We start from the raw sequence: 17,005 nt of genomic DNA, 5'->3' as shown, positions 1-17,005 counted from the left end.
CACCCCTGCTCTGGTGGTCCCCTGCCCCCGGGGCTGGCTGTCCCTCTCCCTGCGAGTTTGGGGGTCTCTAGCTCGGGGTCTGGCGGTCCCCTCGGCCCCCGGGGTTGGGGGTCTCTCGCCCCCGCTCCCTCCCCGCGCAGCAGCGGGCGGACAAAGGGACCGACCCCGCTGCCGCCCCTTTGTCGCCCCTGTCAAAGGGCCCTTTGAGCGCGGGGCCGGCCCCTCTCCCCTGCAGGAGGAGGGAGAGGACGAGGCGCTTTGTGCCGCCGGCTCAGCATCACCGGGGCCGCACGACAGATGTTGGCCTGCGATTTTAGCTCTCCCCCAAGTTACTCGGGGAGCCTTTCCCACCAGGGATGAAAGGCAAAGTAACAGAATTAAACTCAAAGTAGACAATAATGTTGTCCAGAGGTGAGAGATCACGCACAGGGAGCTTCTATTTTTGTCCTGGAGCTGCGTGATAGCTCCCTGGTAATGAAGAGCATGATAGCCCTTCAATAAAAACTAATTTGTGAACCTTTAAGTCTTTTCCTTACGGACTCAAAGGGTCGCTATAAAAGGAACATGATCTTTCTGAAGGAAATCATAAACCTTTTCTGAAGGTGAACAGCTCAGATGTACCCACGGGAGCTCCCAGAGGCTTCCAATGACCCAAGTCACACAGGGCAGCAGTCCCAGTGTTGTCCAAAGGATCCTACCCAAGTATGTCCCAAAGTCTTGCAAGTTGGAATTTACAGTAATTTAAAAGACAGACACTCCAAAAGGGAGACAAACCAATGCCCGGAGCTTCCCAGATGGGAGGAGTGAAGAGGGCAGGACTGTTCTGTCCCTCAGCCCATGGCTCTCACCCCCTGGGCAGGGCACAGCTGGTGCCCCAGTGCCCCCTGTCCCTCTGCTCTGCAGCCACGCGTGTCACTGCCCCACGACAAAAGCTCCACTTTAACTTCTGCCTCGACAGCTAAAAGTTACCTGCACAACATTTGATGTAGTCCCTGCAAAATGATCTCTCCCAGGAGGAATTTTGGACTTGAACAGACCAGTTGCTGGGATGACTATAAAGTCGTTTCCATTCACCTGGAACAGACACAAATAACAGTGCTGGTTATTGAAGGAAGGAGGATTTTGCATCAAGTTGTACAGTTATAAAAGGATAACCAACTTTTACTGCTATAAATAATGCTGAGCATGTCCAAACTTGGGCTGCAGAAAGAAACTTCTTTTGAAGTTTGAGGGGTCTGACCAGGGCTCAGACAACCTTGGAGGTGACAGAGCCGGGAGGCGACAGAGCCCGGGCTTAAAACCAGTTGCCCAAAGCAGCTGTGGCCGCCCCCGGATCCCTGGAAATGTCCAAGGCCAGGTTGGACGGGGGTTGGAGCAACCTGGGCTGGTGGAAGGTGTCCCTGACCATGGCAGGGGTTGGCACTGGGTGGGCTTTAATGTCCCTTCCAGCCCAACCATTCTGTGATGCCATGGTTCTGTCTGTGCATTTGGTTCCAGCTCGTGGAGCAAATGGGGTCTTTTAAATAAGCTTTTTAAGTGAACTTAAGTTTCACTTTTTAAGTGAAGTTTCACTTTTTAAGTGAAGTTTCACTTTTTAAGTGAAGCTCTGCCATCATCCCAGGGCTGAGCCTGTGCCCGGGGGTGCAGGAGGCACAGCCCACGCCCAGGGGATGCCGCAGCCCTTTGTTTCCCTGTGATACAGTGTCGGGGCACTGCAGAAACCAGGGAAAACTTTTCCTGTGTTCCTGCTGTATTCCTGCTGCTCCCGGCTGGCTGCTGCTGCCAAGGCAGGCAGCAAATTCCCTCTCCATGATTTCATTTGTAGGGACACTTAAAGCACCTTGGATGAATCATAACCCGGGTCAAGTGTTGCTGCTGCTGCAGCTCCCACGGCTTCGTATTTGCTGGAAAGGGGATTTATTTGCATCACTGAGCCTGCAGGTTTCTTTCTGTTGTTGTCAGGGATGATATAAACTCCCCAAGTTCATTTAAACAATATTTTAAGATTTTTTTTTTTAGTTTTTTGTATTAATTATTTTGAAGCTCTTATTTCTGCTAATGATATCAATGAGTGAAAAGAGAGGTTTTGTTTGCAGAGCTCTGTGCCACGTTAGTTCTGCCTCTTCAGGAGCTGCTCCTTCCCCTGGCCTTGGAGCACATGCCTGGTCCCAGGCTGGGCTTTGTGTCAGGCTCAGACCAGGCTCAGGCACCAGAAAGAGACAAAACCAAAGGAAAAGAGTTAAGTGACGTTTGCAGAAGAGTGCTGGTTGCTAACAGCATTTATTTGACTTTATTTTTTCAACCAGCAAAGTAGCAAGATGCTGAAAGTATTTACGGAGGAACCAAAGATTTCCAGAAATAAACCCCCCCCCTCTCTCCCAGGGCACTTTGTCGCCTTGGAGGTGCCTGTTCTTTGAAGCCCTGATTAATATAGATGAGTTGTAATTTTGTGACCAAGCCATCCTAGTTCACATATATTATTCCATTGGCAGACATGTGGTCCCCACAGCTGTCCCCTCATTTGTGTATGAAATGGAAACACTGGTGGCATTTGTAGGTTACCATAGTTACACGAACAATACACGTGTGAGGCTTCATCCTGCCAAGCTCCAGATTTTTTTCCTGGCAGACATTTTGTAGACACGGAACTGAAGAAAATCTATGTAAAGTTTTTGGAAGCGCAGAAATCCCTCCCTCCTCCTCTCTGCTGGCATAAGGCTGATGGGCAGAGAACCTGCCTTTCTGCTGCCTCCACGCCTGGTTCCTGCATCTTCTCCCAGCTGGAATTGCCATTGTGGAGATGCAGGATGCTCCCAGGAATTGTGAGAGCAGTTAAGTCATTAGCAGGGTCGTGCCTTAAACTCATCTTTCTTAAAAATAAGTTGTGAGCTCTCCACAAAAGGGAACTTTGGAGCTGGGATAGTTTTCCTGTGTTACAGGAGCTGGCAGTATCTGTGGGGCTCCTGGGGGAGCAGAGAGGTGGGAAGGAAAGGAGCCAGACCCCACATCTGCTCTGCCAGGACAGAAATCCAAGCAAGGCCACTGCAAAAGCACCCATACTCTGTTCTGTCTCTACAATTAACATGTGCCCACCACGGGAAGAAAGATGGGCAAAAGTAAAGGAAATCAAGGAGTTGGCTTAGGAATGGTTTTATTGGTGGAACTAATGGTGCTTCCCTGAGGCTGGGAGGGCATAAATTCTGCACAGAGACACCACGGGACAGCTTTGCTAAGAACCAGTCCCTGCAGATGTGCTGAGTTATTCAAAGACCTGCCCAGGCTCGCTCTTTTCCTGTAGCTGAGTAATTAAGTCCCTCACTAATGGGCTCCATAAGGTCAGAGTGGAACACTCCTCCATGCAGGGCTGAGAGGTCCCCACGTGAAAGTCCTGAACCCCATTCTCCTCTTCTTTGCTGCTTCAAACCCTGCAACTTTATTCAAATTTGGTTTGGCTCTTTAGATGTCCTATTTCATATTTCTACATATGGCACCGGAGGAAAATACTGGACTGGCCTATTTTGGTTTGGCCTAATTCTCCTCCTGAGGAAGGCAGGACGAGTCTGTGGCATCAGTGGGAACAAAATTAGTCTCTGCCCTTAAATTCTACTGCAAAATGTTTTTATAGCTTCACCCTCTATTCATAAGACCTTAATTTGGTGATCCAAGCCAGCGTTTTCTCGATGTTCCATCTGGCTGAATTATTAACAGAACAGGCCCTGGTTTCTACCTGGAGCACAGTTTCTAAAGATCAAGTATTTGCAGTGGAGTGTTACCTTTTTCTTTTCTTTTTAACTAACAGAACAAGGCAAAGCAGTTGCAAGTAATGGGCTTGAAAAATTTAACAGGGTGCAGTACTGAGAATGCACACGAGTTATAAAAGTGCCAGGGAGAAACAGCTCTTTCCCTTATTTTATTGGGCACAACAGCCTTGCTCCATAATTCTCTGTCCTGAGGTGCTGCCCTTTAGTCCCCAGAGCTCACCCAGGGCAGTATTTTCCTGGCCACTCCTCAACCTGAAGTGATTTAACACAGAGGCAAAGCTTACTTTGGGGTTTTAGTTGGAAATTTTAGAGGTTGTCAGTCAGCAACTCATTTCCAGGTATTTAATTTAACTAACTCTGGTGATTCCAGCAATTTATGCATCTGTCAGCTTTGATTAGAGCAGGAGAACCGAGTGCTTTTGGAAGCCAAGCCCCCTCCAGGTCCCTGGCAAGGTTTGCCTGGTGGTTAGTCCAGTGTGAGCCAGCGCTGGGGAGACTGTCCCCACCAGTGCCTGGGGAGCTTTGGAACACAATATTCCTGGCCTGGAGAAGCCATGGGGCTGCTTGAATCCATGGGAGATGCTCCCTGGGCTCCTCCTCCACGCTGGAGCCTGGAGGACACTCCTGGAGGACACTCCTCAATGCCTACTTTTATTTGATTTATACCTACTTTTGTACAGTCCCTGGAACTTAATTCATCAAGCAAAATGCCACACTTGGATCTGTCTGTGCCAGACTTGGATCCACACAGCTGCATCCAGGACGTGCCCCGTGATGCCAGCCCAGCTCCTGGGCTTTGGATGTCTGGGAGCAGCTCCAGCATTCCCACACATCCCAAAGACTTGGTGCACCTGGAGCAAGCCCAGCTTTTCTGGAGTTCTCAGGGGTTGGGCAGCAACACAGGGAAGAATCAGACTAAGCAGCATGTAAAAGTTATTCAGAGAGAACTCCTGAGCTTGTCCAAAATTTGGTAGAATCACATTTTACATTTTTTTAATAAAATATCAATCAAAGCTTGGATTGTCTTTTCTGTAATTTGAAAATGTTTATCATTGACATAATGGATCCTACATTTTCTGTTATTTCATGCATCGCATCATTTATTTGATTAAGCAAGTCCAGAAATACCAAGTAAATTCATACCTTGCTAATGTGCTGTATATAATTACTGGGATGCAGATGAGCCACTGATTGGCCTTGCTACATTTTTAAATTACAAATGATCCATCATTGTAACAGAAACAGAGTAAATATTGATAATTCCAGAGCTCCACCACTCTAATGGGCATTGCAGTGCCTTGTAAATGCATTGAAAAATAACTTATTTCACCCACAGGGGAACAACCAGTTGCAAAAAAGAAAAGTTTTTTAAATTGCTGCTTGAAAATAGGTCTTTAAAATGGTTTCATGATAGTTTTTAAGCACTGAATAAAACCAGGTCAGCAACCTGGGCTAGTGAGAGGTGTCCTTGCCCATGGCAGGGGTGGAACTGGATGAGCTTTAAGGTCCCTTCCAACCCAAACCATCCTGGGATGCTTTGTAAGTTCATTGGCAAATAAGTTTTCCTTTCTCCTTCTGTGCCCAAAAGAATCGCTGTAATTAGGTAAAGATTTCATCTATAAAGCATCAATAACTTGAACTTTTACGAGAAAAAACCTGTCCTGTGTTTCCTGCAGCAGGCAGCAGTTTGGAGCACTGATGGAATAACCCACCCATGGCAATGAGGAGACTGAGGGCTAAAGCTGAAGGCACAGTTTAGAGGGCTGTTCTTAAACATCCAGTACATTAAATATGAGGTATTTTCCCTCTTTCTTAATCTCATGAACTTCCCAAAGCAAGACTGACATCTGTTTTCTGCGTGAAACAAAATTAGTATGGAAATTTCAGTGAGAATTGAGGTAAAGAGAAATAACTAAACCAGGGCTGGGAGCATTCCCACCATTCCAGCTGACTGAGCTCTCCTCTCCTGATGACATGGCAATGCCACTCAGATGATTTTGGAATGAAACAGTGATGGAAAACACATATTTTGGGTAGAAGCCTGTTCAAAAGTGCATAAAGACTTGTGGGAAAGGGTCATGTGTTCATCTGTCTGAGTGGAGAGAACCAACTTTTTCCTTAGGCCAGAGTAAAGCCTGAGTTCAGAGAAGGTCCTACCCCAAACCTATGGCCTCCTAATGGAATTAATTCTCTCCCTTCTCAACTTGGTTGAGTTCCAGATCTTTTTCTTGGTGCTGACAGCCTTTACATCAGATCTCAGCACCTCCCCTGCTAAATCCATTTACTTGGTTAGTGGTATGTTCACAGTCTTTCATATCAGATCTTTCAACTCAATATATGGGGTTATTAACATTTGTATATAAATATAGCTCAAAAATAGAGAATTTGATTTTAGAAAAAAAAATCAATAAAAGCCTGTTTTATTCTGAGGGCTGAAGTCTGTCAGCACACTACATGTAGATATAGATCTGGGCTAATAGTAAAATACAGTTTAATACTTAATCACTAATAATTGAAAAGTTAACACAGCCACAGGAAACAGAATTATCAAAACAGAGTGTAACAAGGCCCAGAAAAAGAACTTTTTCTTGATTGAAGATAAGCAATTGAAGCTCTGTGCACATCTAATTTTTAATAACAGGCCTTATGCATTCCCTACAGCCACCAGTATTAAGTTGATTTTATAAATACCCACTGAGATCCTGACTCACTCTGGGTTTGATTTCTCAGCTCCAGTTTCTAGCAGAGGGTTTTTGGCATCCTTTGTGGTAGTAACAGCTCTGTACACACGGGGTCTTTCCCAACTGTGGGGGATCCTGAGTGACTCAGAAAACTGGAGTTTGATCTAGAACTGTGTGGGAAGCAAAATAATCACACGCTGCCAGAAGCCAGTCAGCAAAAAAGGGAGGAAGAGGATTTTCTGTAACTTCATGAAAATCCTGGGGAGTTCTGGCATCCCTCTTCCTCCTGCTTAAAAATATTCCTCGTGTGCTCCTTATTTCCTTATCATTAACACTTCCCTTCCACTGGCCAAGCTCCCTGGCTCTCAAAATCCAAAAAGGGAATTCTACTCCAAAGTCCAGCCTAATCTCTTCATGCCTTTGTTCCTCTTTCAGAGCTGTTTCACTCTTTTTTCTTTTTTTAAATTTTCTTTGAATGGTGCTGATTTTGATAGGTGTTAGGAAGCAGAGATTGAGCTGTTCTGTATGGAATCCTCGGGAGGTTGGTGCCCTCAGGATGTTCAAGACCCTTCCATGTGGTTATGACATCTCAAGCATGCCAAGATTTCATTCCACTACTTGATTATGTGATTATTATTTTAGAAATATATTGATTATATGATCAGAAGCTGAAGCAGTATTTCCTAGTCTGGGTTCTCTTTCATTCTTCAACCTGCAGATACTAAATGCAAAACAATAGTTGGAATAGGTCTTCCAAAACTAGTTATACTCTGTAGATTTTAGATACTGTCCAAGTTAAAACCCACTGAGTTTAAATTCTCTCATTTAAAATCCACAGAAGGCTGTGGATGGGTCAGAGCACAGACAGGTGGGAAGGAAGGGAACTTCTCCATCCCCTGCGGGTCAGAGCAGAAGGGAAGAGCTGCTGGGAAGGTCTCAGGAAGCTGGGTTTTAACCTGGCAATGGAATTGGTTGACTCGGGAATGGTGCTTCAGTCAAACAATTTGACCTGGTAATTCCATGGAATGAGGACAATAATCACAGATTGGATTCTTCTCCATGAATGAAATCAAAGCTTTGCTGCTGCCCTAATATTAAACAGGGCAGCCCCTCAGAGCAGGACGTGAAACAAGCCACAGGCAACAGAACAGCCCAGATATTCCCCAAATTAAACTACTTTATGAGGATAAACATAGGAAGGAAGTGGATAATGAGTTGGGTTCCTAATGCCAGAATATTCCTACTGTACAAACACTTCTCTCCTTTCAGGTTCTCAGGGCTTTGAAACGGCTTTAGGAGTTTTTTTCTCTCCTAAAGCAAGAACCAAGCAGCCTCTCTAATTTGACAGCCCCCAGGTTGGCAGGCACCTCTTATCCCTGAGGTTTCTGTGTGACTGGTTAATGGCAATCAGGCAGATTTTCAGGCAGAGGACAGAAGCTGGGTTGCAGTTCTGAGGGGGATCTGACGGGCCATCAATCCCCCTGCAGGGGATCCAGCCCCTCATGCTCCACAGCAGTCTGTGAATGAAAACCTTTTCTTCCCTCTCCTGCAAATTTACTTCAGTATTTTAATGAAAAACATTGTATCAGATGCAAGTCTGAAGAATAAAGCCCAATAAATTACACATTTTCAGGATTTAATATGCTGTGTCTGCGGGGCAGGCATTATGAATAGGATGCTCTTTGCAGTTCTTTGGGGGAGATAAGAGTAGTATTTTTCAAAAGAACACAGATAAAGCAGTCTAAGGTTGTCTTGGGATACAGCAAATCACCTTCTCACCAGAGCTTTCCCTAAAATTAAACACTGACTTTATTTTGATGGAATATGTGTACAGACAAGAAGAAAAAGGAGGCATTATTTGCAGGTAAAAAAACCCCAAACCTTAAATATTATAAATCCCTGAGGATGTATTTTGAGACTTTATACCATTATTACATGTCCTACAGGCCCTTGTTTTTGTATTTCCTTTTAATACCAAACTCCCACATCCAGATTTTGGAAGCTCTTTCAACTGACATCATTTGCAGCTTGATTTGTCTGTATTTTACACAATTCAGACCTGGAAATAGCTTATTTCCTGATGACATCGGAGGCTTTAAAAACCTCAGTAGAAAAGGCTTCCTATCAAGCACAATTCTGCAATATTTGTTTAAATAGACAGGATTGCACTTGGAAATTTAATCCCTGGGAAAGGAGCCCATTCCATAGGTTAGCTGTAAATATCCTGGGTTTTAAACTCCAAGTCCCCTTTCTCTAGGATGTCCAAGGTCACTGCTGCTCTTGGAGTGAGGCTGATTTTAGAGCACAGCATTTTACACCAGGTTTAGTGTTGTGCTCACCCGTGTGATTTGGTGGTGCCCCTGTTCCAGTGCCTCTCCCTCCTAAAGCCCCAAAGGTGATTTGCTCACCTGGAGCACGGCACCAATCCCTGTTTTCTCCACACAAAATGGGGGGATACGGAACTATAGACCAGAACTAAATACTAGTTATTCTAAATACTAGTTATTCTGTATACTAGAACTAAAGCCTCTACTGAAGCTCAAAGCAAAGCAGGTCCTGTTTTACCACAACATACACACAGCATCCTGGCCTTGAGCTTGTCCAGCTGCCTTTCCCTGCCTGCAGTGTCCCAGCCTGGGCTCCTGATGGCCCAGTCCATCTCCAGAGTTGCTCCCAGTGTAGTCAGACCTTCAGCCCAGATCCTTCCCAGCCTCTCCTGGTGTCCCCTCTCTAACAGGCCCTTCGTTCCACAGAACCACAGGATGGGTTGGGCTGGAAGGGATCACCGTGTTCCACCTGGTCCCACCTCCCTGCTCCAGCAGGGCCATCCCAGAGCACACAGCTCCAGATTGTGTCCAGATAGTTCTGGAATATCCCCAGTGAGGAGACTCCAGACACTCTGGGTAACCTGTTCCTGCACAGCAAAGAAGTTCTTCCTCATGTTCAGGTGGAACTTCCTGGGCATCACTTTGTGCCCGTGGCCTCCTGAACCATTGCTGGGCCCTCCTGAGCAGAGCCTGGAACAGCACCTTGTGTTGATCCCAGTCTGAATTCAGTTTTCCTGGTTCTCCCTGAAGCTCCACCAGTTCTCACCCCTGGCACAAGCCCTGGGTGCTGCTGGGCTGTCTAACCTGCATTCCCCCAAAGATCCAGGCTGCAGCAGCCCAGGTTTTCCCAAGCTGATGGATGGGAGTGTTGGTATGGCAGCAGTTCCCAAAGGCTGGGGATGGGAATGCACAGCCTGCACGAGTCATTAGCAGAACATTAGCACAGACAATTTTCCAACAGACTAGCTCCAATGGAGGCTCAATCTGGGAAAATGTTTCTGTAGAGAGATGGGAGGAACTGGGATCAGTGTGTGCTCCTGGCTCACAGCAACTGCAGAATAAATTGCTTGTCTTAGCCCGAGGTAATTTTCTTTGTGGATCTGATCCCTCCAACTTTTCCCTCAGCACATCCAGTTCAGATGGCTCCCGACCAAAACCTGGGTGACACTGCTGCAACAGAAAAGAAATCTTGCAAGAATGAACCATTTCAGGGAGGAGAGGGAAGGTTTCTGTGGCAGCATCACTGTTCCAGAGCAGACACCCAGATATCCAAGTGCAAACAATATTGTTTCTCTTTTCAGCGATGTTTAGTAGTGACCATTAATATCCACTTGTCAGGGAAGTGACAACACTTTGTCTTCCTATTACCAAGCAAAAATGCTTCTTATCTGTTCTTTTTAGTTGGCAGGTTAACTCTGAACACTTCTAATGAACAGTTTGTTTCATGCTTGTCCCTTCACATTCTCCTCTCACTGCTCTGGGGGCTTGGGAATGTACTTTTTCTTTGGATCACCCACCCAAACAGACAAACCCTTCCAGAGCCACCAGCAAGGGAAGCTGCAAGGAAGGACCTTCTCCTCCATCACCAGACACCCGCCCTCATAATCTTGGGCCAAACAAATTCTCAGTGTTCAGAACCTTGCTGGAAAGGGAATGCTTGGACAAACCTCCCATGGCATTTCCAGGATGGGAGACAGGGATGGTGCTCATTTCTGTCCCCAAGGAACAGGGACAAGCCAATATCCCAGTCAGCTGCTGTGGGTTTGCTGGTGACAGAAATGTGGTTTCTGACTGCCCTGGGTCCTGGGAGGTGCCATGGAAAATGCATTTATTGAGCTCTGAGTAAAATAATTTCCTCTGTATCTCTCACATAAAATTAGCCATTATTTCTGCTGCTATCAAGTTACCAGCTGTTACAACTGCTGTTGTGGGCTGGAACACTAGAAAATAGGAATTTAACAAATGAGAAGGAAGGCAGAGAATGCTAAAACATTTCCTTCACACACTCAGTCTCTCCTGAAAGGAGCTCTAACACCCCCTTCCTGTTCAGGGGAAGTTTCCTCACCCACCGTTTTTAAAAGACATTTTTAAGACAGAATTAAAAGTGCCATCAGCCACGTGTTAATATTAAATACCATTTTCAGAAAAAAACCCAACCAGATGTGTGCTAGGACTGTGCTGAGGGAGGACATTTAGAGGACAGATATTTGCCTTTAATCCAGAAAGCCCAGAGCTGCTGCTCTGCCCCTTCTGGTGTTTCTTTAGGAAACATTCCCTGGCCTTCAACGTTCCTGTTGTTCTCCATTCACCCTCACCAATTCCAGTGGGAGCCAGGCATTTTCCCAGGAGCCACCCCTGGTTTATCCAGATGGGCTGGTGATTATTCCCTGGTGCCTGTTTGGAACTGCTCACTGTCAGATGTTGTTTTCAAAGCCTGGTTGTCCTCCAGCTTATCCACACACACAAAAAATATTCCTACAGATGTAACTTGTCTGGGTTTTGTTTGAAAAGATGTGATTATCATGGAATCAGTAAGGTTGGAAAAGACCTCTCAGATCACCCAGTCCAAATCAACCAGCACCACCCTGCTCTCCACTAACCCCTGTCCTCCAGTGCCACATCCCCATGTGTTTTAGTGACTCCACCACCTCCCTGGGCAGCTGTGCCAGGGCTGGACAACGTTTTCAGTGAAGAAATTTTCCTGATATCCAATCTAACCCTCCCCTGGCACAACCTGAGGCTGTTTCCTGTCATCATTATAATTCCAGACAGGACTTCAGAACCTGAGAGGAGTCCAACATTCCAGCACCACAGTCTTCCAGCAAAAAACCTTGTGCTGTTTTATTCCCTCAGACATCAAACACGCAGAGGTGTCTGGGACCAGTTCTGCCAGTGCTGGCAAGACTGGAAAGCTGACAATCCAGGGGCAGAGGGACAGCTTTTGGTGACCTCTCTGCTGCCTCTTTAGCTCTGATCAGAGTGGGGGATGAGGTTTTTACACATCAGAAGGAGCTAAAGCAAAGGTCCAGGACTGGGGTTGTCCCTCCTGCTGTGGTCCCTGGGCTGCCCCTCACACCAGCACAGCACTGATGGAGCTGGTTGGAATTTACTCTGTCATTACCCTGGATTTTCATTTATAGGCTCGTCCCAGCTGCCCTGGGCTGGGGGAGGCTGGAGACAACAACATGCAGGTCATTCTGAACAACATTTGCAGTTAAAGAAAATTAAATCCATTTGCAGGAGAAAATAGCTGGAGAAGAGAGAGAGTTGCTATAACTTGTAAAATCATATATTTGCAGTGGTCATAAACCCAGACCTCTGTTCAGTAAACCCAGAAATGCCTTCTTACCAAGGATGAACAATAACTGCAACGTGCAAGTAAAAGGATATAAATATTCAACAAAGAAAGGATCGAATTTGATTTTTTTTTTTTGTACCATCTAGACATGCTCTGACATATTTTAAAAGAACCTTTGAAGTCTTTTTCAGGCAGTTTGATTTTTAGAGTATTATATGATTCATATAGACACAGCAGGGCTAAATCAGTAGGAAAGCATCATTAGGGCCCTCAGCTGTGTAAGGCACAGACTTCCCTCTCGTCACCCACTGAGAAACCAGGTCCGGGAGAGACTCTGGAGGCACCTCCCAGACCTGCCCAAGATCCTCCCGGGGTGAAAGCTCTGCATTATTAACTGGCAAATGCTGCCATTTGAAAAGTCTTGCAATTAAATCAGTTAAACTCCAGATTTCATCAATTTTTCCTAGAACTGCCTGGGTCAGGTCAGCTACAAATGTGTTGCTGTCGAGGGAAACATCCCTCAGAGTCAGCACAGCTCGGTTGATTCCAGGCTCCACCACCCCCTGGTAACACAATCCCTACTGTTCCCACCCCATTAGGATTTGATTTTTTAATGCAGTCAATGTCTCAGTCAATTCTTACATCAGTTAGAAGTTACTAGAGAAGGAATGTTGGTTCTATAACTTGTTTTCCCCTCTCCAGCAAAGCCCTCTCAGCTCTCATTCAGGTCTCAGAAAAGCTGATTCCACAGGGTCATTGCCTCCCATTCCTCTCTCTCTTCCCCCAAAGCCCAACCACAGAATAACAGCACAAAAATAAATGTGCAGATGCTGTTTGGTGTGTTCTACCTACAGCACTGTATCATAATCTGAAATAAAACACTCATTTCATTATTTAATATGCAGATCAGATGTGGAAGAGTGTAGTATAAATGGCATTCCTGTCACCTCTATCCAAATGACTATTTTAAACCTATTTTTAAAAGCTGTATTTAGTTTTATTATTTTTTATAGTACTGCTTTTTGTGGGCTGTGACTCAGTTGAGGCTTCACTGCATTTTAATTGACAAAGATGCATTTTCCTGCTTTCTGCCTTTACTGTTTCTCACTGTTGTGTTCTCTCAGGTATCCCAGAATCACAGAGTGCTTTGGGTTGGAAGGGACCTGCAGGATCATCTTGTTTCACCCCCATGGGCAGGGATACCTTCCAGGAGACCAGGTTGCTCTGAGCCCTGTGCAGCCTGGCCTTGGACACTTCCTGTTTGTCTTATCTATATAAAAAGACAAAACTTTATTTTGAGAAGCCTCAATTGCAACCACCAGAGCAATTTCCCAGTAAAGTGAGATTGAGGAAGATTTTACTGAGAGATTTTCCTGGAATATGTGTTTAAAGCCCCTCGACACCCCAGATGTTCTGAGGTACCTGGGCACTGGTGGGTTAATTGAAATGGACTCTTGCATGAAGAACCTCAGGCTAAGCAGATATTAAAGTGTGGTTTACACAGCAATCAGGAATTGTGGTGAACAGTCCATATGATCCCAATGCAGTACAAACAGCTCAAAGAAGGGCACTACATTCATTTAATCAAATTTACTGTTATTGTTTGGTGCTGAGCTGGATTAAATCTAAGCTGTTATCTGGAACTGATTTGATTAACTGGGATGAATTTTGGCAAAGTTCATATGCATTTAGCTTCAAACTTATAAACCAACAGCTTCCTGAGCCTCAATTCCTGAAATCCGAGCTCAGGGCCGGCCCTGGCACTGACTCCCATGGGATTGTGCTCCAGCACTCCTTCAGACCCAGCACACCCTCCTCCCTCAGCACTTCCCAAGCCACTCAAACAACTGATGCAGAGTAAAACAGGAAGGTATCCCAGAGTTTTAGGTTTAGATAATTCACTGAGATATTTCTCACACAACACCAAGTAGGAGAGAGTTCCAAACCCTGCATAACTTACTGATACCAAACTGGGATTTGTGTAAGAGATTAAAGTGTTGAAATAATGATTGTTTTCAGGTATTTTTCTTCAAAGTTTGAAGAAACTAAATAATAGATGAACTGTGTGTGAGCTGAGCATAACATATACCCTAATCTGTTTTCAGGAACATCTTCAGACACTGATTTGCAGAAGATTGTGGAGCACAGAGGAGCAGCTGAGGGTCTTCAGTGTGTTTCTCCTCTTCTCTAAACTCAGCAAGTCATCTTTAACCTTCTGGATGTCCAAGCCTTTCACCTTAAACTTCAAGCTTTACATTTTCTGCCTGATAAGGGATCAGCCTCTCCCCCGTTGGGATTTTAGGGAGCTGGGGAGCTGAACTCCCTCTCTGGCCAGCATGGCAAAGGTTAGAGCCCTTTTAACTGTGTGCCACTTGGTGCTAGAATTGTTACTGAATTCATTGACTGAGTCTTCCATGCAGAGCAGTGAATGTCCCCAGCTCTGTGTCTGTGAAATCAGGCCCTGGTTCACACCACAGTCCACGTACAGGGAAGCCACGACAGTCGACTGCAACGACCTCCGACTGACAAAGATCCCCAGCAACCTCTCCAGCGACACCCAAGTCCTGCTGCTACAGAGCAACAACATTGCAAAGACCACAGACGAGCTCCAGCAGCTCTTTAATTTAACAGAGTTGGATTTTTCACAAAACAACTTCACAAGCATCAAAGACGTGGGACTCTCAAATCTCACCCAACTCACCACTTTGCACCTGGAGGAGAACCAGATCACGGAGATGACCGACTACTGCCTGCAGGACCTCTGCAACCTCCAGGAGCTCTACATAAATCACAACCAGATCAGCAGCATCTCTGCAAATGCATTCTCTGGCCTGAAGAATCTGCTGAGATTACACCTCAACTCCAACAAATTAAAGGTCATTGACAGCCGTTGGTTTGATTCGACTCCCAACCTAGAGATTCTCATGATTGGAGAAAACCCAGTGATTGGAATACTGGATATGAATTTCAAGCCGCTCTCAAATTTAAGGAGTCTGGTTCTGGCAGGGATGTACCTCACAGACATTCCTGGCAATGCCTTGGTAGGTTTGGATAGTCTTGAAAGTCTTTCCTTCTATGACAACAAACTGGTAAAAGTTCCTCAGCTTGCACTTGAGAAAGTTCCCAATTTAAAATTCCTGGACCTCAACAAAAACCCGATTCATAAAATTCAAGAAGGGGATTTTAAAAACATGCTCAGATTGAAAGAGCTTGGGATCAACAACATGGGAGAACTGGTTTCCGTCGACAGGTACGCGCTGGACAACCTGCCCGAGCTCACAAAGCTGGAGGCCACCAACAACCCCAAGCTGTCCTACATCCACCGCTCAGCATTCCGCAACGTGCCCGCCCTGGAGAGCCTCATGCTCAACAACAATGCCTTGAATGCAGTCTACCAAAAGACCGTGGAGTCCCTCCCAAACCTGCGCGAGATCAGCATCCACAGCAACCCCCTCCGGTGCGACTGCGTCATCCACTGGATCAACTCCAACAAAACCAACATCCGCTTCATGGAGCCCCTCTCCATGTTCTGTGCCATGCCTCCGGAATACCGGGGCCAGCAGGTGAAGGAAGTGCTAATACAGGATTCCACCGAACAGTGTCTTCCAATGATCTCCCACGAGACCTTCCCCAATCACCTCAACCTGGACATCGGCATGACGGTGTTCTTGGATTGTCGGGCCATGGCAGAACCGGAGCCAGAAATTTACTGGGTCACTCCTCTGGGCAATAAAGTCACCGTGGAAAGCCTCTCTGACAAATACAAGCTGAGCAGCGAGGGCACCTTGGAAATCTCCAACATCCAGGTGGAAGACTCCGGGAGATACACCTGTGTTGCTCAGAACATAGAAGGGGCTGACACGAGGGTCGCCACCATCCGGGTGAACGGGACGCTCCTGGATGGGACCCAGGTCCTGAAAATCTACGTCAAACAAGCCGAGTCACATTCCATCCTGGTCTCCTGGAAGGTCAATTCCAACGTCATGACTTCCAATTTGAAATGGTCGTCGGCCACGATGAAGATTGACAACCCCCACATCACGTACACCGCCAGGGTGCCGGTGGACGTCCACGAGTACAACCTCACACATCTGCAGCCCTCCACGGACTACGAGGTGTGTCTGACCGTGTCCAACATCCACCAGCAGACACAGAGATCCTGCGTCAACGTCACGACGAAGAACGCGGCCTTCGCGCTGGACATCTCCGACCAGGAGACCAGCACGGCCCTGGCGGCCGTCATGGGCTCCATGTTCGCCGTCATCAGCCTCGCCTCCGTCTCCGTTTATGTTGCAAAAAGGTTCAAGAGAAAAAACTACCACCACTCACTGAAAAAATATATGCAAAAGACCTCCTCAATCCCCCTGAACGAGCTCTACCCTCCCCTTATTAACCTCTGGGAAGGGGACAGCGAAAAGGACAAGGACGGCTCTGCGGAGACCAAGCCGACCCAAGTGGACACATCCAGAAGCTATTACATGTGGTAACTCAGAGGATATTTTGCTTCTGGTAGTAAGGAGCACAAAGACTTTTTTGCTTTATTCTGCAAAAACGACGAGTTGAAGACTTTTGTATTTTTGCCTTTGCTGGTGCGTGGCAGAGCGGAGGGACAGGTGGATATTTCAGGAGTTTTTTGTACAGCGTATCGCAGCGGTCGGACCCAAATGGCAGCTTCACCCGCCTTCCAATTCTCCGGTATTTTATATTATTTTCTTTTTTTTTTTTTTTTTTTTTTTTTTTTTAGTTCTTGTGCTCGACTTACTGCTGTTCTAACTCCAGTGCTGACAGAGGAACGAGAGGCTGTCCTGGAGCCATCCCGAGGTGCAGGAGCTCCCGAGCCAACCCCAGTTTGGGACCTGCGGTGAACTGGGATTGTGAGCCCGGTCTGAGGACTCGGACCCTGAGAGAAGGAGACCCTGAAGGATGTTAGTTGACTGT

General features: G+C 46.3%; 1 protein-coding gene across 1 annotated transcript; it reads left to right on the top strand.

The window, feature by feature from the left end:
- The first annotated feature begins 14,177 nt into the window (after nt 1-14,177).
- On the top strand, nt 14,178-16,782 carry LRRN1 (leucine rich repeat neuronal 1). Its single transcript, XM_008926304.3, has one exon. It carries the CDS (start codon nt 14,404-14,406, stop codon nt 16,552-16,554), a length of 2,151 nt encoding a protein of 716 aa, XP_008924552.1. The 5' UTR covers nt 14,178-14,403; the 3' UTR covers nt 16,555-16,782.
- The last annotated feature ends 223 nt before the right edge of the window (nt 16,783-17,005 follow it).

This window comes from Manacus vitellinus, unplaced genomic scaffold (genome assembly GCF_001715985.3).
Source record: "Manacus vitellinus isolate BGI_N305 unplaced genomic scaffold, ASM171598v3 scaffold_14_pilon, whole genome shotgun sequence".
Lineage (NCBI taxonomy): Eukaryota > Metazoa > Chordata > Aves > Passeriformes > Pipridae > Manacus > Manacus vitellinus.
Note: the sequence above shows the minus strand (reverse complement) of the source record. Positions and strands in the feature narration are given on the sequence as shown.

Coding starts and splice junctions, on each gene's coding strand:
- LRRN1 (XM_008926304.3), top strand. CDS start 14,404: ATGGCAAAGGTTAGAGCCCTTTTAACTGTGTGCCACTTGGTGCTAGAA.